The sequence below is a fragment of the Esox lucius genome, chromosome 9 (genome assembly GCF_011004845.1).
Source record: "Esox lucius isolate fEsoLuc1 chromosome 9, fEsoLuc1.pri, whole genome shotgun sequence".
NCBI lineage: Eukaryota > Metazoa > Chordata > Actinopteri > Esociformes > Esocidae > Esox > Esox lucius.
In genome coordinates this window covers 17725380-17748164 of record NC_047577.1, presented here as the reverse complement: position 1 = coordinate 17748164, position 22785 = coordinate 17725380, and the positions used below count along the sequence as shown (strand labels likewise).

Genomic DNA, 22785 nt, shown 5'->3' with positions numbered 1-22785 from the left:
CCTCTTAAAGTCACAACCCATCCTCTTTGACTGTCTCTCCTCTCTTCTGTCTCCTCTACTCCCTCATATTCTGTCACTTCCCTCCCTTCTCCGGCCAACTAATCGTATTCCTCCACACCTTCCGTTTTCATGGCCCCCCACCATGCACTGCTGCCATTCTTGAATCCCCTTGGCTCCCTCTTCCTCTCCCCTCCATCTTCCTGTGCCCTTTGCATTTTGGTTTCAACCACCCTATTTCCCTTTGTCTCCGGCCCACTCATTAACACCTCCAGGAGAAAGGTCTGGAGAGTTCCCTCCACCACACGCAGCAGCAGTACTCCAGCCAGCTCCACGACCTGTCGAAGGTCGTCCAGGGCCTGGAGGGCGAGCTGCAGGAGGTCAGGCATGGCCTGGCCACGCAGAGGGAGCGCCACGGACAGCTTCTCAACACCAAGATGAGGCTGGAGCGAGAGATCGCCACCTACAGGCGCCTGCTGGAGCGCGAGGAGGGCAGGTGAGGGAATCGGTCTGTCATTTCCGCGACTCTTTCATTTTGACGGTTGTCAAAAAGCCATGATATCTGGGTGCACTGTCTGGGCAGGTGAAAGGGAAGTTGTTTAGGGGTTTTGATCCATGGTCAGACCCCAGAGATTATGTTTAGGCATGTATGTGTTTGCTGATATGTAGATGGTATTTCTGGAGAATCACTCCGGCACAGATGCACGTCCACCAATGATGGCAAGGGTGATATACAGGTGTGACTCTAAATCGCATATCGTGGTACAGCCTTACATGACCTTTGCCATGGAGAGAAGATGAAAGCACTTGAATAATAGCCATGTCTATCTTTAGTAAATATGAGAAAGTCCCTTTGAATAACTTTTTGTGTGTGTGTGTGTGTGTGTGCACGTGTGTACATGTGTGTGAATGCGTTGGTTTGCATGGATGAACTCACTTTTAGTTTCGGATGAACTGAAATAACATGCCCCAGTTGCTTATGGCAATACTTGACACTGTACTAAAATAACGTTGAGAATCCCACACCCGTAATCATGAATCTTTTATTTCTCATACATGCAGACAGTCAAAACATGCGGAGACTCAAAACAGAATCACCTAAACCATCAGACAAAAGAAACATCTTGTTCCCATATGCTCAAATAAATGTAACACCCAAGACCGACAATTAGCTCGTTAAAAGATTAGGTGAATTTAGAAGAGATTCCTCTGATTGTCCACGTTGTCTCCCTATCAAAATAATACCATTCACATGTCAAAGCTTTGTTGTAGTTTTGACAGGAGATATCCGTTGCCAAAGCAGCTCGAGGACCTATTTGCATTGAGAGTCAGTGATCGCAGGTTGAGACAGAGACATTCTGGCTGTGATTCAAATGTAGTAGTGAAACTACTGGTTAGTGGAAATTCACCTGAGACTAATGTTTTAAGTGTCGTGATTTGGTGCCACGGTAAACTAATCGTTTGGCATAACTGCGACCATAGCAGATTCACGCACAAATCGTTGCCCTGGCTATACAGTTGTGCTCATACGTTTGCATACCCTGGCAGAAATTTTTAAAATATGACTGATCATGCAACAAAAACTGTCTTTCATTTAAGGATAGTGATCATATGAAGCCATTTATTATCACATAGTTGTTTGGCTCCTTTTTAAATCATAATGATAACAGAAATCACCCAAATGGCCCTGATCAAAAGTTTACATACCCTTGAAGTTTTGGCCTAGTTACAGACACACAAGGTGAAAATGGCAATTAAAGGTGAATTTCCCAAACCTGTAGCTTTTTAAATGCCAATTAATGTCAGTCTATAAATAGTTAATGGGTTTCTTAGCTCTCATGTGGATGCACTGAGCAGGCTAGATACTGAGCCAGAAAATAACTGTCAAAAGTGCGTAACAATGTCATGGAACTTTATAAAGATGGAAAAGGGTATAAAAAGATATCCAAAGCCTTGCAAATGTCAGTCAGTACTGTTCAATCGCTTATAATAAATTGGAACATTTGGGGATCTCTTGATACCAAGCCAAGGTCAAATAGACCAAGAAAGATTTCAGTCAAAACTGCCAGAGGAATTGTTTGGGATACAAAGAAAAACCCACAGGTAACCTCAGGAAAAATACAGGCTGCTCTGGAAAAAGACGGCGTGGTTGTTTCATGGAGCACAATACGACAATACCATAACCGCTATGTTTGGAGAGGGGTCAACAAGGTCTATAGTAAACAGAATACCATGCCCACTGTGAAGCATGGTGGTGACTCAGTGATGTTTTGGGGGATTAATGCAGCAAGTTATCAGAAAATACTGGCAGACAATTTGCATTCTTCTGCATGAAAACTTCACATGGGATGCTCTTGGACTTTCCAGCACAACGATGACCCTAAGCACAAGGCCAAGTTGACCCTCCAGTGGTTACAGCAGAAAAAGGTGAAGGTTCTGGAGTGGCCATCACAGTCTCCAGACCTTAATATCATTGAGCCTCTCTGAGGAGATCTCAAACGTCCAATTCATGCAAAACGACCGAAGTCTTTGCATGACCTGGAGGCATTTTGCCAAGATGAATGGGCAGCTATACCACCTGCAAGAATATGGGGCCTCACAGACAACTATTACAAAAGACTGCATGCTGTCATTGATGCTAAAGGGGGCAATACACAGTATTAAGAACTAAGGGTATGCTGACTTTTGGGTCAGTATATATATTTTTTTGTTGCCATGTTTTGTTTTATGGCTCTGCAATTCTGTTATGACCTACAGTTGAATATGAATCCCATAAGAAATAAAAGACATATAAAAGACTGCTCACTCATATTTTCATTACAATTGGTACATACAGCTCTGTAAAATATTTTAAGACCACTGCAAAATGATCAGTTTCTCTGGTTTTACTATTCATAGTTATGTGTTTGAGTAAAATTAACAGTTTTGTTTTATTCAATGAACTACTGACAGCATCACTCCCAAATGCCAAATAAAAATATTGTCATTTATATTTATTTGTAGAAAATAACAACTGGTCAAAATAACAAAACAAAAAATGCATTGTTTTCAGACCTCAAATAATGCAAATAAAACAAATTCATATTCATTTTTCAACAACAGAATACTAATGTTTTAACTTAGGAAGAGTTCAGAAATGAAAATTTGGTAGAATAATATAGATTTTTTAATCACAGCTTTCATGCGTCTTGGCATGCTTTCCACCAGTCGGTCACATTGCTGCTGGGTGACTTTATGCCACTCTTGGCGCAAAAATTCAGGTAGTTCAGCTTTGTTTGATGACTTGTGACCATCCATCTTACTTTTGATCAAATTCCAGAGGTTTTCAATGGGGTTCAGGTCAGGAGATTGGGCTGGCCATGACAGAGTCTTGATCTGGTGGTCCTCCATCCACACCTTGATTGACCTGGCTGTGTGGCATGAAGCACTGTCCTGCTGGAAAAACCAATTGTACTCGGCTTGATTCATGTGTCCTTCACAAGGACAAATCTGCCCGATTGCAGCCTTGCTGAAACATCCCCAGATCATCACCGATCCTCCACCAAATTTCACAGTGGGTGCGCGACACTGTGGATTGTAGGCCTCTCCAGGTCTCCGTCTAACCATTAGACAACCAGGTGTTGGGCAAAGCTGAACATTTGACTTGTCAAAGAAGATGACATTACTCCATTCCTTTACAGTCCAATCCTTATTGTCTTTTGCAAACTTCAGCCTGGCTCTTCTTTGCTTCTCATTTATGTCATCCTACGGTTGTTGAGTGACATTCGAATGAGTTGACGGTCATCTCGGTCAGTGGACTGTCGTTTTCGCCCTCTGCCAGTCTGTAGCTTTGTTGTCCCTGATGTCTGTTACTTGACCTTGTTCTTATGAACCACCGTCTTTTTGGTTTTCAGGATGGAAGCAACCTGACGCTCACTGTATCCCTCTGCCAGTAAAGCCAGAATTTAACCCTTCTTTTCCTCACTTTCCTCACACAAGCTTTTCGTTTCAACTCTTTTGTCATGCTGAATAGTTATTTTTGTATTCAAATTACCTTTGAGGTACTACTTGCACTGTTTTTGCCATCCAGCTGATCCTATTGCAAGAGGATAGTGATGACCACAGCAGTGGTTTTTATATACTTTTCCTCGTTAAATTTGATTTGGTTCAGGTAATCACCTAATCAGTACCTCATTAAGTAAAATGAGGTGTGCCTGTGTTGGAATTTAACAGAGAATGGAATGGCTGCCATACATGTAGAGATGCTGATTTAAGAAAAATTAGGAGTGGTCTCTTAATTTTTTCCAGACCTGTATATTACCAATTATACAAGGGTATGCAAACCTTTGAGCACAACTGTACTTCTTTACATCATATCCTGTACCAACAGCTACATTGCAGACTAATCTAAAAAAAACGGTTAAAATAACAGCTCTTCCCTACAATTCACCTCATAACATCCCAACCTTTAATGCTGTGTCCTCTTTACACCCAGTTTGTTTTATTAGGGTACATGACCCGCAAATTACAGTACAGGCCAATACATCGCACCAATTTATCATCAGTGGGGCAAACCGGCACATACCGGGCCACGTTGTTTCCCCATCGCAGATGTGTTTCTCAACCGCCCAGCAGGAGGCGTTATTGAGCTTTTGGTTATCTAGGAGGTACGTTGTGTAATGTGGTTTAACGTCCATGCAGGCTGAGTAAGATGATAGTCAGTAGAGAGTCACAGGCCTGCTGCTTTCCCTCCCTCCGTAAGTCATGTCCTCTTTCCCAACTCCATGTTCTGGGCGTCGGCCGTCTTAGTCAAACTGGATTGATCATGAAAAACATAATTTGACCTCCTTAACAACGTTAAAGATGTTTTCACATTACCCCCTTCTTTGCGCAGAAATTGCCTTACCTCCATGAAATGAACTCACAAATAACTTTCTCACTTCGGTACGTTTTCGTGGCACTGTCAATACCACCATATGGTGAAGAAGGCTGACATTTTGCTGAACACCATAGATGAGTCTCATGACTATATGACCGGAGCCAGCTGCAGACAATATTTTAAATAGCTGAAAATCAGACTTTCTAAATGTTTATGCTACTGTACTTTAATCATTAAGAGGTAAGCAATTTCCAAGAAACGGCACATTGACAACATGTAGGTGGACGGCATCTAAAGCAGATGACAGTTGTTGACAATGTCCCTCTCTGTTGCCCTCATGGATCCCATTGGGCCTAACCCATTTGCCTGTGTATTCACAGGTACCCTGGCGGGAGTAGCAGACTGGGGCTTCGACCCTGGAGGGGCTCCATAGGAGAAACATTACCCGCGGGGCCAGTGCCAAAGGAGAATGGAGTGGAGGAGGACAGTCTCACCGAGCTCGCCGTGACCCCAGAGGAAACGCTGTCCGAACCCCTGCCTGAGAGACCCTATTCCGGCTTTAAGAATGGGCCAAAGAAAAGCCCCGGCCTGGTGCTTCGGAGGCAACAGAGCCTGGTCGTTTCAACAGGCGAGTGAAGGGGTCACATAGACAGACATGACCAGAAACACACGTGACATTACAATACACTGTACACACACATAAGTGACATAACAATACACTGTACATACACACATGACATAACAATACACTGTACACACACATCATGTAACAATACACTGTACACACGTGACATAACAATACACTGTACCTACTCACGTGACATAACAATCTGCTGACATAACAATCTGCTGTACACACACACACATAAGTGACATAACAATACACTGTACATACACACATGACATAACAATACACTGTACACACACGTGATGTAACAATACACTGTACACGCGTGACATAACAATACACTGTACATACACGGGACATGACAATACAGTGTATGTATAAACGTGACATAACAATACATAGTATGCACACAGGTGATATAACAGTACACTTCACGCACACACGTGACATGACAGTACACTGTTTGCACACGAGTGACATAAACATACACTGTACATACACACAACATAACAATGTGCTGTATACACACGTGACATAACAATACACTGTTCATCCACATGTGACATAACAATACACTGTACACACACGACATAACAATGCACAGTGCACACACATGACATAACAATGCACTATACACACAATTGACATAACAATACACTGTACGCACACACATGACATAACAATGCACTGTACACACAAAGTATAACATAACAATGCACATGACATAACAATGCACTGTACACACAAAGTATAACAATGCACTGTACACACACACGAAATAACAATACACTGTACACACACATGACATAACAATACACTGTACGCACACGTGACATAACAATACACTGTACGCACACACGTGCTCTTGTGTTATTGTCCATTGAGCAGAGCAAGAGCGAGACAGTCTGAGGATCTCCACAGTAAAGACCCAGGAGGTCCTGCAGGGCAACGTGGTGAGGGAGAGCGCAGAGGTCACTGGCACCGTGGAGTAAGTATTGGACAGACCAATTGATCGCTTGCTTCATTGACCCAATGTCACTGGCACGTCTGGTTCAGTCAGTGACAAAGGTAGTTACTTATGGAATTAGATGTCTCAATATTTTTAAATATATCTAGAAAATCTGTGCGTATATTCATCACAACTCACAAATAAAAATTTGATTTGTAAATGTGAAAAAATATTTTGTAAATAAATAACATTTGTGAATATGTAATAATATATTTCACTAATAAAACACAAATCTCTAAAACATTTACAACTGTTGCTTAACATTTACAAGTTTTGACTTACATTTACAAATCTTAAGTTTATTTACGGATCAGAATTTTATATTTACAAATTTTTAAGACATGTTCCTTCGGACAAGTTCTCATGTGCGTGGTTTCAGTCAGAGGGCTCGCTTGGTGGGACTTATATATCTGGACTGGATCCTGGTAGATTGGAGTCTATAGGTAGCTAGGACACGTTTTTCCTGAAATATGAGCATAACATTTTATAACATTGTATAACAATATTTGACTGCATCCCCAATGGGTAATACAACGCCAAGCTTGTTTTTCAACTTCAGGCAACTAACTTAAGCACAGTTAGTAATGTCAGCCTACATCTGGTTGGCTAGCTACCCAGCTAGTAGGCTACTGTAGCTTTTAAAGTAATGAAGGTATCTAACCCGACGACGCAACTGACTAGATAACGGTATGTTTTTGACTTGCACAGCTGCATTCGGTTCATTCAGTATGAGTCTTGCACATCGTTTTTCACAGTCTTGCTAACGTTAGTGGTTATAAAAGGAAACTCTATGCATGTAATAGTCCTTAGAATGTAAGTACAGAGTGATAGTACATTAACATCATGGTCCACCTACATCTTTAGTTTGAGGTGTATGTATTTTTTATTTGGCAAGTATTGGTCGCCACTTTCAGCACACATCCAATCAGAGATAGAATTACATCTATTGCAGGACACTCAGTGAACTTCTGGCTCTCACAGATTACATCCCACATTAAGTCCCGTTTCACCATTGCAATTTTAAATCAAATTTAAAGACCCACCTTTTTCGCTTGCTTTTAGTTCAGTCTGAGGATGATAAGTGAATGATTAAGTGTTTTCCGTTTTAGTCTTGCCCTCTATGCATTATATATACTATTGTATTATATCCTTTAATCATGTATACAGACCCGGTGGCACAGGGGCATTGCCTCCCAGGAAGAATTCTTTGCCCCCCAAAAATAGTTTGGGTAAGATGCTTCCCAATACGGTACTTCAAAGCTCTCTTGCCTTCATCTGCTGTTGGGAATGTAGGCTAGCTCTCTTGCCTTCATCTGCTGTTGGGAATGTAGGCTAGCTCTCTTGCCTTCATCTGCTGTTGGGAATGTAGGCTAGTTCTCTTGCCTTCATCTGCAAATGCGATCGAAGATGTGCTTTAAGTGATGTGATCACTACAAAGAATGTGTAACTACTGCAGCTACTAAAGCTTTCAAATTTGAATGACAGCTGTGTATTTTGCTAGTATAAAGCTTTGCAAGCCATGCATGCAAAGATTATTTGCTTTCCGTCTGTCGTGCTTTACCTACTATTCTATGTTGATTAAGGACAAATGTGCCAGCCCATGGCAATCAAAGCCCGTCCAAAATGTTAATCCAATCTGCCTCGGCTATAAAGCACTTTGTGTCAACTCCTGTTGTTTTTAAATGTGCTATATAAATAATAGTGACTTGACTTTCCACCAAGTGGGATATTGGTTACATTTCTCTCACACAAACACACACAGCTCGTGCGTGCGGAGGGTCGAATCTTCTGCTTACAGAACTGTCATCTAGTGTATCTGGGAGAACCGCACTGCTGATGTTACCGTGCGTCTGAGTCTCCGTAACCAGGGCAACGATGACGTTCAGTGACAGACAACTCGTCTGTCATTCTGATTAAATACTTCTCCGCTATGTTTCATGAAACTCTTTTGGTTTTATTATTTTTCGTGTCAATCCAAGCTTAAAGTAGGGTGTGCACGAAACAAATCGCGTCCTGTATTGATTATCTAAGGGACAGTGCATTATATTTTTCAATATGGGACGATACTGTATTATATGGGACGGTTGGTAACCCTAGGTTAGATACCTTCATTACTTTAGTTAAGCTACATTAGCCTCCCAACTGGCTACTTAGCCAACCAGATGTAGGCTGACATAACTAAATTAATTTGCCTGATATCAAAAACACGCTCAGTATTTTATTACCCATCAAATATTGTTATACAAATAAACGTTATACATACATTTCAGGAAAAACGTGTCCTAGCTACCTATAGACTCCAATCTACCAGGATCCAGTCCAGATATATAAGTCCCACCAAGCGAGCCCTCTGACTGAAACCACGCACACGAGAACTTAAATGTGTAAATATAAATTTCAGATCTGTAAATAAACTTAAGATTTGTAAATGTAAGTCAACAGTTGTAAATGTTAAGCAACAATTTGTGTTTAATTTGTGAAACATGTTTTCACATTTACAAATCCTATTTTTATTTGTGAGTTGTGATGAATATACACAGATTTTCAATATATATATTTATGAAAATAGAGACATATCTAACTCCATAGTCACTCCTTTGCGTCAGAAGGTTCTGTCTACAGTGAATAGAGGTAAAGCATTTTGCATGGTTATTCAATTAACTTTTATAATAAACATGCCATAACTGTCAAAAGCAATCTGAATCAAATTCATGCCAACTTGAAGGTTTTCCTACTTCAGGTTGCAGCTGAAGGTTTTTCTACTTCAGGTTGCAGCTGAAGGATATTTCCCATGTTGCACCTCTCTGTTTTATTATATTTTACTAATGATGACAAACCAACACAGACACACCCGCATAGGGTGGAACCTTCACGCCCTGGCGACGACTAGGCCAGGAAAAAATATATACAGACTCACACACACACACACCCACATAGACACCCAGGGGAACCACACTGACATGCTTAACAACCCAGTAGTGATTAACAGTCTATTCAGTCTGTTGACACACATTTGGCGTGAGCCCTCCGTGTGTGGTTAGTGGGGCCCTAAAGAAATCTATTCAAGTCTAGTCATTTAGCAGATGGGCCATATACAATAGTGAGAACATACGTTTTTGAAACCCTTCGTGGGAATTCAACCCACAACCCGGGCATTTCAAGTGCCATGTTCTCACCCAGTGAGCTCCACTGGACGCATCAGATGAAGACACATCACCGTCTTCGAAGGCGCCCGACTATCATACCTGAAGTGCCCTCCACTCAGCGGAAAACATTCTTTGTGCCTGACGTTAGGCGTGACTCCCTGAGTGGGAACGGCCGTCTGCATATTTCCCTTTTCAAAGTCACCGTCGCCCACTGCCGTCACGCCCCCCAGGTGGCTGGCACTAAAACCTGTTGTTGTACTAACTGTGGAATCTCCTGACTCTGATAATTACGACAATTAACTGTAGAAAGCCTTATGTGTGTCTGGGAGGGGTGCTCGATGCAGACACGGACTGTTCACGGTATAAATACCATCTGTACGTCATTTATGTAAAGGACTGATCATCAGGGACACATTTTAGGACATGTCGATTGTTTACAGCCACCAGAGTAGACAGTTCATCAAACCAGTCCCTGGACAGGTTAAATGAAACACTTAGAGTGACTGTACAGACCGACAATGAGCACACACAGAGCAAATTATGACAAGCAGACAGAACTTTAAACACAAGGTATTCCGTATAGAACAGCCCAGGACATTTGTCTTTGGTCAAGCACCTTGAGAGTCTGTGGACAGACTGAATGGGGTTTTGTCGTTGCACAGCTCAAGCCCAACCTGTAAATCGATGTGTTAAGTTGGGAGACGATAGTAGTATTTAGTGTTGCTGCTCCTTTAGTAACTGCTGTAAACTAATCTGGTCGGTATGCTCTTACCCCCCCCCCCAGGACTGACAGAATCGACAAGGTGATTAAGCAGTGGGAGGGCTCCTTCTTCAAGGGGAATCCCAAGCTGCGTAAGAAGTCGGTGTCGCTGCGCTTCGACCTGCACATGGAGGCAGCGGAGGAGGGCAGTGCCCTGGCCAAGCAGGACAACCTGCCGGACGTGGAGGTCCGCCTGGTGATGAAGAGGTCCCGCAGCATCCCTACCATCGCCCAGTGACCCGGCCAGTCGTCCCGGCCACCTTTGACGGTGGGGGGGGGGGGGCAACCGCGGCAATGGATTCCGAGTTGTCGAGCCAGCGCGTGCCCCATCACTGACCCGTGATATCATGGCGGTATAGTCCTCCCCTACGTTTGACTGTGACGTCGCCATGAGAACCGCATTGCATTGCCCAGAGTGGCGTTTCTGTTATAACCCATCATCAGCACTGTGACATCAGCAACACTTTGGCAACCTTTGTGACAACATCACTTTCACACGTCAAAAGCATCCTTGCAATGTCTAATAAATCACAGAGGGGGGGCGGGTTGTAATTCAGAAAAACAGAGAATGGAATTCCTTCTAGGAAATAAAATTGCATTTCTGTAAAGTAGAAGGCAACAGGTGACGACATGCCACGGTACAAAAGGTTCACACTGTGGCAAATCGTACATCGTACCAGTATAAATCTCGGTGGTCACCACATTTAACGACTGTATAATCCAACCATACTTTAATAACAACTAACCCTTTATACGGGTGGTGGGAAATATGAACAGGGGAAAAGGATGAGCTATGATAGAGTTGAATGTGGCATAATACTGTGAACATTCAAAGGGACGTTGTTTTCTTGTCAATTTGCTGTGTGTACACACTAATGGACTTGCTATGCAGTTGTCAATGAACCTAGCCGTAAAGGATTGCCTCTGGCTGAAACCTGTACTATTTGCTTTTTCTTACACTGTATACATGATCTATAGATGGAGAATATGGCCAAAACAAAGGCAACTAAAATTGAGATGTACATTATGAAATCCAATTGACATCCCCCAAACTGCTTACTGTGACCCAAACAGCAGTGAGCTTGGCTTCCGATCTTACCGTCCCTCTTACATCTGAGAGATATAACGTCATTTAGTCAGAAGGGGGCGGTATTTGTAAATATATTGAATGCTTAGGGATTGTGGTGTCTTATACATTATATATGATGAAATATTATACAAATAATATATTAGATTTTTTGCTATGTTTTTGAGTTGGCGCCAAAGATTTGAAAAGGAAATAAAAACATGTGCATTGCAGTTGGGTGCCTCTTATGTAAAAAAAAAAAAGTTTTGGAAGAAAAAAATCTATGCAGTTCTTCATGCGCTTGATTAGCTCTGCTTTGTGGAGTAACTGGAAATAGATTTTAGAGCTCTTTAACTTTAGAAAGAAGCGTCATGCTTTGATCTAACAATTTCTTCATTTAAATAAAAAGATCACAAATGCTGTCTGTTGTTTAGTTTTTTTTTTTACCAAGTAATTATACAACAGCATACTGTACAGTATGAATGCTGTTCTGCAGAAATCGTGTATTTCTTCCATCAGACCATTCTATGTATTTGTGTTAGGTATGTGGAGATAGTCACAAACACTCAACCACTTTATTATAACTTTATTATAAAATGTATCATCATCCCAACCATGAAATAGACAAGTCAAAATATGAAATATATGTTTTCATTCAATGTACAATAATATACAACAACAAATATATTAATTGTAGTGGCAAAGGGGCTTGGTGGTGGAGCTCAACACACCTGCTAATAAAATAGGAAGCAGTCCAGGGAAGTTGAGGAGAGCCCCCAACCTATGGCCTGATTCTTCTGTAGTTGTTACTTTATTTGATGTATGCACAAGTTAAACCTAGGTTTAGACAAGCAGGAGTAGAGCTTCTGTTTCACGTTTGTTCATTTAGGTTTGACAACCTTTTTTTGTAACCTTGAATGAACACCCTGGCCAGTGCCATGTGGAACCGACGCTCTTGGCCTCCAAAGTCTTCACCTTGAATGAGCCTAGTCACCCCTCAGACACTACACTAAATAGGCATATATGATTGAGTGCAGGCATGAAAATATTATTGGCTTAAAGTATAACAAATAAATAATCATTTGACCCATGCTGGATCCAAATTCAAAATCGCATGCATATAAATCATATATTACATAAAACCATGTATCAGTGTCAATAGAACAGTGGGGATTTGATCTCCAAGTTCCAATTGGTCTCCAAGTGAATCTACAGTGTTACTATGAACTTCCAGTGCTTTTCAACTTAGTTAATATAACTACCATGTTTTTAATCAAAGTTCCCTTTAGAATGAACTCCTGATTCTGTATGTTTTGACTAAGCAGAAGACAATCAGTGAACAAGACAGAGATCTAGATCAGTAGTAAACTTTGGGCAACCCTTTCTGTACAAATGATACTATCTCAGGCCTTGTAACAGCAATAAATCAATGGGTATGTAATGTTGAATAATTGAAGCACACCACATTTTTATGAACAGACGCCACAGACTCTGCCAGCACTGCACCTGCCAAAGGAATACCTACATTTTAAAGACTAGCAAGATGACTTATACTTCTAGTTACATGAGGGTATATTATGAGCCTGGGCCTTATCACTCGGACCCAGGGGGCCTCTGACTGTAATTCCGGGGATGTCGTCTTAAATACTGTCCCACGAAGAGCGGAGTTTTGCTACGTTTTGGTTAAGATGCCCTGTGTCAACTCAATGGTGGGGTTGCAGGGCTGAAGGGGGTCGTACTCCGCGAAGACATGGCACACATTCTCCGTACCAGCCTCAGTGCCCTTTGCCACTATTCCAAATATCCTGGAGGGAGAAAATTGAAGTCGGATATTAGCCTAAGGTACATAATTCACAAGTCTTACAGTTTATGCCGCTGTCATAAAAATGATGATGGACGCTACTACTGGAAACAGTGACATACCTTGCTGGCTTTGAGCTTTTGTGCCAACTGTAACGAGGAAAGAAACACATGCACAGATTAGGCTATTTGGCAAGATGGTGACTTGAGAAATATTCCGGTCTGGACTTCATCCTGCCATTGACATGGTGATACAGATTTGGTAGTTTTTTTTAAAGGGGTAACTCACAATCTTTTGTCTGGATCTTCGCCGCTGTAGCTGAGCATATGTACAGGGTAGTGACGTCTGAAGAAGAGCCTGTTGACACAAAACAAGGTTGTTGGATGCCATTTTTTACTTTATCAACAATTTTTATCAATTTTCATCAAAGCAAACAAGAAAGACAGGCAATCCCAGCCCTTATGGGACATCTTGGACACTGATCCTTTTAGCGGGTAGAAACAAAAACAGACATCCCACTTATGACCATCACCATGCTTTAGACTTCTCGGCCGACAATGCAATCCAATTCAAATGTACGTTTCTTACTTTCTCTGGATGTCTGTCACAGTGACGCCTTTTGGGGACACCTTCAGGTTGACTATGGTGGGTTTGATGGTGCTTGTGTCCTGGAAGATGGTTGACACTGCCTTCTGCACCGCGCATGGTCCCGTCAGCATCTCAGTTGGGATGGCATTGAGGTAAAGGAAGTTGCAAGCTATGGGAAAAAAAAAAAAGAAAAAAGTTTAATCAATGTAAGACAATGCTCGGATTGTCGTTGTTGATGCAAAAAAAAGTTCTAACTGGGCTCACTGCAACCTGCGAGAAACTGCTAGCTACACGCTAGTGGCGTTTCGACCAATGATGTCATCAGCTCCCTACAAAGGCCACCACCCTTTCCTGTGGTGATTTGTGTAGCTGGTGGGCAAGCCTGTTACATGTGGATGTCTATTAGGTCTGCATTCTAACATGTTGTCACGGTCCAAACAGTGGACGGTGCCCTCAACGAACACTGGCACCCTTGTTAAATATGAGCAAAACTTTTTTATTTTCTGTTTCTCCTCTTGGTCTTTTATTCAAAATATTCATAAAAATCTATGAATTGAAGTAATGTGATGGAAAAGGTTGAAAATGCCAATTTCCACTATCAGCGGAATAATTCAAAAGTTTAAAGCAACCTGAGACGTTAACAATCAGGTTGGAAGAGGACGTGTGTCTGTACTGACACCACGCACAGTGAGGAGGATGGATCGGGTGGCCAAAGAATCTCCAAGGATCACAGCCGGAGAATTGTGGTCAGAAAATCTCCAAAACAACGATCAGACGGCACCTACATGACCACAGGTTGTTTGGGAGGGTTGCCGTAAAAAAGAAAACTTTGCTGTCATCTAACAACAAACCCAAGTGTCTACAGTTTGCCAAACGTTTCTGGAACTGGGTTCCATGGTCAGATGAGACCAAAGTAGAGCTTTTTGGAAACAAACACCAGATGTGGGTTTTGGCGTCGACAGAAAGATTAACAATTAAAACTTTTTTTGCTCATACATAAAGAGGGTGCCAATATTAGTGGAGGGTCCGATAGGCTACTAAATGTGTCATTAATGTAATATGAATACATTAGTTTCTGCACTAAGTTATAATTGCAACTTTCAAATCATGCGCTGTATACAGTATATAGTCTATGGTCACAACACGTGCATCTATAAGATCAGATATTTGTCACGAAGTCAGCTGGGTAACTGGTTACTCACCTCTACTAACTCAGCTCATTGTTTATTAATAGCATGCATGGCTTAACGGGATGTCCACTGACTGACAGGATAACATGCAGTGAAAGGAGAGTGCACAATTCTCACCGGTCTTCTGTTCTGTTGCAGACCTGTCATTGGTCTCTTCTTTGTTCGAGTCTGTGGACCAAACAAATATTTTATGAGCCGTTTGTAGTATATGTTGCTCACATCATTGTATCATGCAATACAATGGATGTAAACGTCAGCAAAGTGTCTTGTTTTTTGGCTATAGATTTAGGCTAGATGTTTAGAAGTACATAACATACCATAAGGCTGGAGCCGAAGTTTGTAGGGTAGGGCATATGGAGTGATGGTGTGTTGGTAGACAAGGGCAGAAAGACTACCTGCAAAGGGTTTAAAAAGTGCAGGTATTATGAAAGTAATTAAATACAGGGCCACAATTATCAGTGTTTAGTTGAGGTTCTTTCAAGGAATGTCCACAAGAGGGCAGTGGTGGTCTTTCAGTGACTTGGCATACGGCACGTTCATGCACCAGGAGCTATTACATGATCTAGTGCAGCAACATACCTACGTTGTCATGTTTTAGATCTGCGTAGCATATCACAGTCAGACCTAAAGTCAATTGTTTTAACATTTTACAATATGTGGCTGATAGGGCGTATTGCATTTCCCTTTCTATTCTTATGCCTCTCCTTTTTTATTTATTTGTTTTAGTTTGTATAGTGCAGTTTAGCTTTTAGCTACAAGTGTATAATTAACAATAAACCTTCATTTGACATTCTTCTTATCTCCTGTTTTTTATGATCCAATGCAATTACAAAGCAATCTCAATACAACCAACATGTCAACATTTAATAACTCATGTGTTTGAACTAGCAATCTTTCAGTTACTTGCCCAACCCTCCAACCACTTGGCTATCCGCTACTTATATCACTTTAGTTTATTTTCTAGCTAAAGCTAATATAAGTCTACTTTCGTACTTTTTTACAGTATTTTCATAATCAGGCTTACTTCTACAATCACTGAATACGCATTTATTGTCATTGCCCAAGGTCTGCAGGGCCTGATAAGGAACCACAACAGTAACAATGATAGGGTGGGGTTTTCTGCCTAGATATACGCCTGCATAGGTGTTTCCAGCCGTAAGCCAATAACCCATTGACCACATCATATAGCAATCTGAGGGGGGTGACCTGGCAGGCAATCATCAATTGATGCATGCAACTTCTGAGCTGGGGAATTCGACCATCATTGACTGCAGGAGTACACCCGATGAACTCGAACCTCCCCGAAAAGCCAACAGCTCCATCCCTCCCAGAGTCCAGGAGGCCAGCTAGACGTCTGACTCAACCGGTATTATCTTTCCTCTGCATGGGCGTGTTCCTTTTGTTAAAGCGCTTTTGATCAACTACTCACGGTAACTCTGCAAACGTGGGGTTGATGGATCGTTGATTCATGGTGGGATTAAATAGCCGGAACCTACTGGTTTTTGTTTTGTCTCGCCGCTCCTCGCTAGTCATTTAGGAAAGTTGCCAAGGCAACACAGGTCTAGGACACGTGCTAGTTTCCCACTCACCAAAGTATGGTTCCTGAGAGGAGCCTTTGATACGAACACCCTTGGCCGACGATTCAATAAGGAAATGTCTCACGAGCTCCGAGCCGCCCTCCGCTGGAACAAAGCATGGGATAGAAAGATTCAGGAAAAGAGGAAAGCCAAGCAGTCTAGAAGCTAATATGACAGATAAAATGTGGGCCCCTGGCTACTGCCAGTGTTTGTGATGGGCATGGTGTGCCGTGACTGGGCGGTTATAATAGCAGCCTTGTATGAAAGCCAGGAATCAATCCCTGCTATAGCATTCCTGTAACCAAACACCACTGGGTGTTCTGCACTCCCACTAGGTAGACATTAGGAACCATCAATGGTTGCACAACAGAATAACCTCAGACAGACGTGCCCAGTCAGGATAGCAGGAACGCAGGTTATGTGCGATCAGTTTAATGTGCTTTAGTACCATTTATAGGACTGAGAAGGGGTGTGTGTCCGTGCACAATTTCTCAAGTGTGTGTGTGTGTGTGGGTGGAGCTTTTCTGGGAAGAGGTGTGTTGTACTGGGCATGACCTAAGAACGGCTTACCTGGTTGGCCATTCGAGGACATATTGGCGGGCACCTGTTCCACCTTCATGGCCAGGCCAAAGGAGCCCTTGTAGGACGTGCTGTCTCTCACCACAAAGGTCCCCGCCTCCTGGTTCATCACTATGGCCTCCGCTGCAATCACACAGATGGGCCAGACATGACTCAGATGGTGCTGGCATGTCCTCATTGTATGCCACCTAAATACGGCTATCCATTAACGTTGTAAATAAGGGTTTTACAGTAGCAACAGAGATAGTGCTGTTTCACTTGTTGAATTGCGGTTGTTTATGGAGGAAGTGTACCAGAAGAGTATCTGATGGTGTGAAAAGGGTACGAGGGAGGAAAAAAAGAGAGAGAGATTTTGTTAGAACGTAAACTCACCCTGAACTCTGTTGATGTGCGGGCGGAACCAGAACTTGGATGTATCCATGACGAACTTCATGGAGGACTGGCTGCCTTGGAATGGGCTTTGGAAAGCTGCACGGCCGCAGAATCAAATACAGATGTTATTATTGAAAACACACACAAACCTTTTCCCAGCAAAGTTTTTTTGGACAGATTTTGAAATGGCCCGATGAGTGTCATGGTCATTGGGACTCACAGGGAGACGGCGACAATGGCCTGGAGCCGGGGGTCTGCACAACCTGCATAATGTCTGAGACGGTTGCCTCTGGTGGGGTCTGGGAGCTGAACTTCAGCTCCGGAGCTCCATTGATCAACACCACGGGGATGTCGGTCAGGGAGCCCGCCAGAGAGGCGGGGCTGCTGTGAGAGCTGCCGTGAATTCCCTGGAAGTGGTCAAGCGGCGAGGGGCCAGTCGGCGAGGGTTTTTCCGGGCTGTGCTTGCTGCCAAAGAGTCTGGTCAAATACCTGGGCGTGTCACTGAAGGAGCTGGAGGTCTGGCAGAGGACAGACTCGGGGCTGTCTCCCTCACTGTCACTTACCAACGACTGGTAACTGTTGGATGGAGACCACGGTTACAGCGCTATAGCATCAGTTCACAGTAATCTTTTACTAGTCTATTACTAGTCCATTACTGTCCATTACTAGTCCATTATTAGTCCACTACTGTCCATTACTAGTCCATTACTGTCCATTACTAGTCCATTACTGTCCATTACTGTACATAACTAGTCCACTACTGTCCATTACTAGTCCATTACTGTCCATTACTAGTCCATTATTAGTCCACTACTGCCCATTACTAGTCCATTACTGTCCATTACTGTCCATTACTTGTCCATTACTGTACATAACTAGTCCACTACTGTCCATTACTAGTCCATTACTGTCCATTACTAGTCCATTATTAGTCCACTACTGTCCATTACTAGTCCATTACTGTCCATTACTAGTCCATTACTGTCCATTACTAGTCCATAGGACACGTGTTCAATGCAATTAGAATTTATATGAAACAATATAAATAAGGGGAATTGAATAATGACCGTGATCATATAGACCGTGGCGACGGCCACACAGACGCTGTATTGTTTGTGTCCTAACCTGCCCCTCATGTAGCTGGTGTCAGAGCCGGGGGATGTAGAGAGCTGTGAGGCAGCGCTGTTCCTGTGAGAGTACGACATGCGTGGCATCCCCGCGGAGCAGAACGGGCCCGTCTCGCCGGCCTGCACGGAGGGCGACCGCCGGCGGGGGGCACTGCCGCACGGCAGCGGGGGCCGACAGGAGGCTTCGGAGAACACCAGGGAGCCGTTGGGGCTGCAGCTGGAGCCAGAGGTGCGGGGGATGGGAACGCTGCAGGACGGAGAGACGGGCCGGCCGAGGGTTCCCGTGGAAACACCTCTGGGGATCAGCACACATCTGGGCACGTCTTCTTCTGGAGAGGAGTCATCTGGGGAGGACGGAGGACGTCGTCAGGACACGGGGGAAGAGGAGCTGAACGTCAATTTAATAGACGGGACGGAACATCTAATGTGCTATTATGCTGTTAGTGTGGTGTTATCTGAGAGGAGAGAGTGGCTTCTCCAGGAAATGATCTGTCCTGCCAGCAGTAAGTCTGTTTATTTTAAAGGATTGTTTCCTTGTGCCTCTAAAATGGGTGAACGCATCCATGTATTTTTAGGTCTTAAAAGTTTCCTTCTATAAACTCTGTTGAAATAGGCCTGTTGCTCAATAATCATATTAATTGTGGTGTAGTGTTGCTTTATTGAAAGCCACTACGTTCTGGTTCTACTGTAGAACCAGGACGGTGGATGTTGTAGAGACTTGTTTAATCCATACACTCACATCCAAATCCTTTCCCATCAATGGCTTTATTTCTGTTCTAGATGGATGGACTTAATTGGGTCAGTAATACATTTCAGTGGGTTGTGAAGGGAAAAAACACTAAAATGAAATTCCTCTGCGTTATGCAGGATTTTACTTGTTCAGGTGAGTCCCTCCCAGAACCTGATTTACTCAGCTGGTGTGCTCAAATACACCTAGAAAACAGTGTGTTCCTGTTCTGATAATGAGGAACAAGTACTCAGTCATGGAGACGTTTGAACTTGTCCTGTTTCTTTCTGGCTGACTATACGATCTCCCTGCCAGGGGTGGTAGCCTGTGACCTCGTTAGTGTGTTGTGACTGGAGGTATCCTGGAATAAGGAACTATAAGGGTCTCTATGGTGGAACCCATCTATTGAATCATGCTCATTCTGCAGGGTTCATTTTTCAGACCCTGTCAGAAGATAGCTGTCGATTTGACTGTATTTACAGCACCTACATGCACCTGCCCACAATGCACTGGGTCTGGTATTTGGTCCGGGCAGTAATCCCAGAGCTGAGCAATTATACTTACGTAAATTATGGGTGGATTTTTACATAGCCTCGGGCCATGGATACATGAACTGGGCACGATTAAAGTTGTTATTCAGTATTCTCTGGCTTATTTTATGAGGGGAAAGGTACATTAGGTACTACTGGTGCACTTTGAGAACAAGCGTGAATATCTGTGTAAAGACAGATTGGTCCACACTAAAGCTCTATAGATAATGAGGCTTTACAAGTGCCTCTCTCACTGGCCTACCTGTGCAGTGGACGCGGGACGGGCTCCTCTTGTCGCCGCCGCCGGGCTCGAACGTGGGGTCCAGCTCCAGAATGAGCTGGTTCAGGTTGTCCATGGAGATGTCCAGCTCGTCAAGGTCACTGCTGGTCTCCATTGCGAGGCTGGGACCGCACCCCCGAGTCTTCATCTGAGCATGGTCCTTGCAGGTGTTCTGGCCCACCCTCAGAATGTGATTGGGTATAATGTGGGACATAGCTCCGACCACAGGCATCTGAAACCCAGACACCAGAGGGATGAGAATAGATGAGATTGCTTCCAGAGGCGTGTCAATGGGATGAATAATAGTCAGTTCTTCTAGTAACCCGACAGGAAGTGTGTGTGTGTGGGTGGGAGGGAGGGGGATCACAGACTCATCCCCCTCACTGTCTTTCCTGTGAACTCAGACAAGGCAGGGCTCCCGGTGAGTCACAGGGCGCATATAGGGTTGCCGTGACAACGCAATCTTTGTTGCCCTAACAACACTTCCACTGCTGATACAGCAGTGGCCACATGTTCTGGACACTGATCAAGCGCTGTAATTACACAACTACAAGATGAGCATTGGTGAGAAACTCCTCCTAAATAACTGCTTTGGCGTTGCTGCACTGTAGCCTGCTTTTTCCCACACCCAAGGCAGTAAGGAACATCTGACATATGATATGGCACCTTAAAACCAGTCTACTCCCAGTGGAGGCAACACCTACTGGAGCAGCCAAGGCATGGATTTGTAGTGCTATAGTTTAGCAATAAGGACTGAGGTTTTAGCGCTAGGTTAATCTTATCTGCAACTTATTCTAATAATGCAGATATTGCACTTGATGTTTCAATGGAATTAGAGCAGATAGGTTCAGTTAAGGTGGAGGCATCAGCATTTTTATATAAAATCACCTTGCAGTAAGTCTGTTCTCTGTTCATCAGGAATTTGAATAGCTATAATTAACATATAAGGAAACTATTCTAATATTACTATTTTTGTAATATAATGCCCGCCATCTGCCAAGAAAGGTTGGCCAAATCACCTAATAAACATTGCGATCAATTCATTTCTATGTTTGAATAAAGGAGAAGTAAAAAAGACTGTTTAAGTCCATACTATTAGTCAATCCAGGGACCAACATCATATGTTGTCCCATGTAGCTCACTTGATGGTTTGATTTCCCTGCAGGGCCAGTATGAAAATGTGTGAGCTCCCTGGTGTAAATCACCCTAGATACGAGTGTCAGCTAAATTACTTACTCTTTTTTTCAAGTGTGTCATATAAAGTAAGCAATGTGTCATATCTTGAAGTCACATTTTTTATCAAAATTAGATTAATACTTTTACATATTAATTTAATTACATAAACCCCTTTTGTATCCCTCCCTCACCAAAACCATAGTTATCTCTGAACCTCCCTCCCTTCTGGTTACTTGGTATTTGAAGTCATATTGAAAGTTCAGAAACACAAATCCCTTCGCACTCCCCACTCTGCATTTTTTAGGAACAGTTATTTCAGCACAAGTCTTTCTACATATCCAAGTCATTTTTGTGTTCTGTTTTGACCATTATCAAGTAGGTTTAACCAAACAAAATAAACTTACAAATAATGTACAATTATGTTATCATAGAAAAATATCTAATTAAATAAATACTTTCGGGAGATCTTTCCCAGTGTCCCCTGCAGTATTTCCATGGACCCCTCTTATGTTGATATTGTGAATGTGTCTTACCTGTTGTTTGTGTCGTCTCGTTCTCAATGTGTTAGGAAAGGGGCTGTCAGTATCCCTAAGGTTTAAATGTTAAATTATTCCAAGTGTGGAGTGCTTTTATTGATAGCTCCCAGCCCCTTCTATTGTCAACCAATCAGCAGTCACTTTCACAAGCCCATGCAGCAGCAACATTTAGGGTTAGGCCTGATGATGTAATCAGAATGTGTGACTGATCACTACGGTAACTACAACGCGGGAAGTATACAGCTGAGGGAGTAATGTGTTATTCAAACTCTGAGTCTTATTTAGACTCTAAACCATAACATGTTTTCCTTAGCACTCAGAGAAATAGTAAATAGCACAATCTCTACAAGCTATTCACTTTTGTTGAAGGCACTTATATGCAAGGAAAATTGCCAAATCTCACATTACCTTAAATCTAACCCTAACCCATGTCTTAAAATGTATCTCTATTTTCATTAGTATATGTAAAGCAAAATGCTGTAGTATGAGACGTGTAAAAACGCATCACTTCTTTGTTTCTTAGAAAAGACAATAGAAGAATGTGAAGGGACAAACCCTTTCTCAAACCCTTACTGGGAATCCCCAAAGTTTTGTAATGAGACGAAAAATAATGAGATGTCTAGCCTTGTCTGATTACTGATAACCTCCTCTGCAGTCTACCAGCCTTCATATGAAGGGCTGGTTTTGGGAATACAAAGTCTTTGTATTCTGAAGGTTGTGTTGTAACTTATCATAGCTCTATTCTATTGAGTGGAGGTGAGGGATGACACATCTTCACATTTCATTAAAACAATGTCAGCCAATAAATTGTATGGCATATGGTGACCTTTTGAATGCA

At 42.7% G+C, this 22785-nt stretch overlaps 2 protein-coding genes across 4 annotated transcripts in view; one reads left to right on the top strand and one right to left on the bottom strand.

The window, feature by feature from the left end:
• krt222 (keratin 222) overlaps positions 1 to 11885 on the top strand; it is a 28358-nt gene extending 16473 nt beyond the window's left edge. For all 3 annotated transcript variants that reach the window (XM_029122565.2, XM_029122567.2, XM_029122566.2), the window contains 4 exons: positions 273 to 493; positions 5236 to 5483; positions 6372 to 6471; positions 10423 to 11885. In XM_029122565.2, coding sequence (XP_028978398.1) covers positions 273 to 493; positions 5236 to 5483; positions 6372 to 6471; positions 10423 to 10636 — 783 coding nt within the window. In that variant the 3' untranslated portion in view covers positions 10637 to 11885. The remainder of the gene's footprint in view (positions 1 to 272; positions 494 to 5235; positions 5484 to 6371; positions 6472 to 10422) is intronic.
• Positions 11886 to 12087: 202 nt separating this feature from the next.
• Positions 12088 to 22074, bottom strand: LOC105021467 (tensin-4). The gene is made up of 13 exons (XM_010889171.5): positions 21945 to 22074; positions 20218 to 20467; positions 18697 to 19042; positions 17792 to 18147; positions 17572 to 17667; positions 17191 to 17322; positions 16633 to 16725; positions 15361 to 15438; positions 15161 to 15211; positions 13854 to 14022; positions 13554 to 13622; positions 13388 to 13414; positions 12088 to 13269 (listed from the first exon to the last, which is right to left on the bottom strand). Exons 2-13 carry the CDS (start codon positions 20465 to 20467, stop codon positions 13137 to 13139), a joined length of 1800 nt encoding a protein of 599 aa, XP_010887473.2. The 5' UTR covers positions 21945 to 22074; the 3' UTR covers positions 12088 to 13136.
• Between the last annotated feature and the right edge of the window lie 711 nt (positions 22075 to 22785).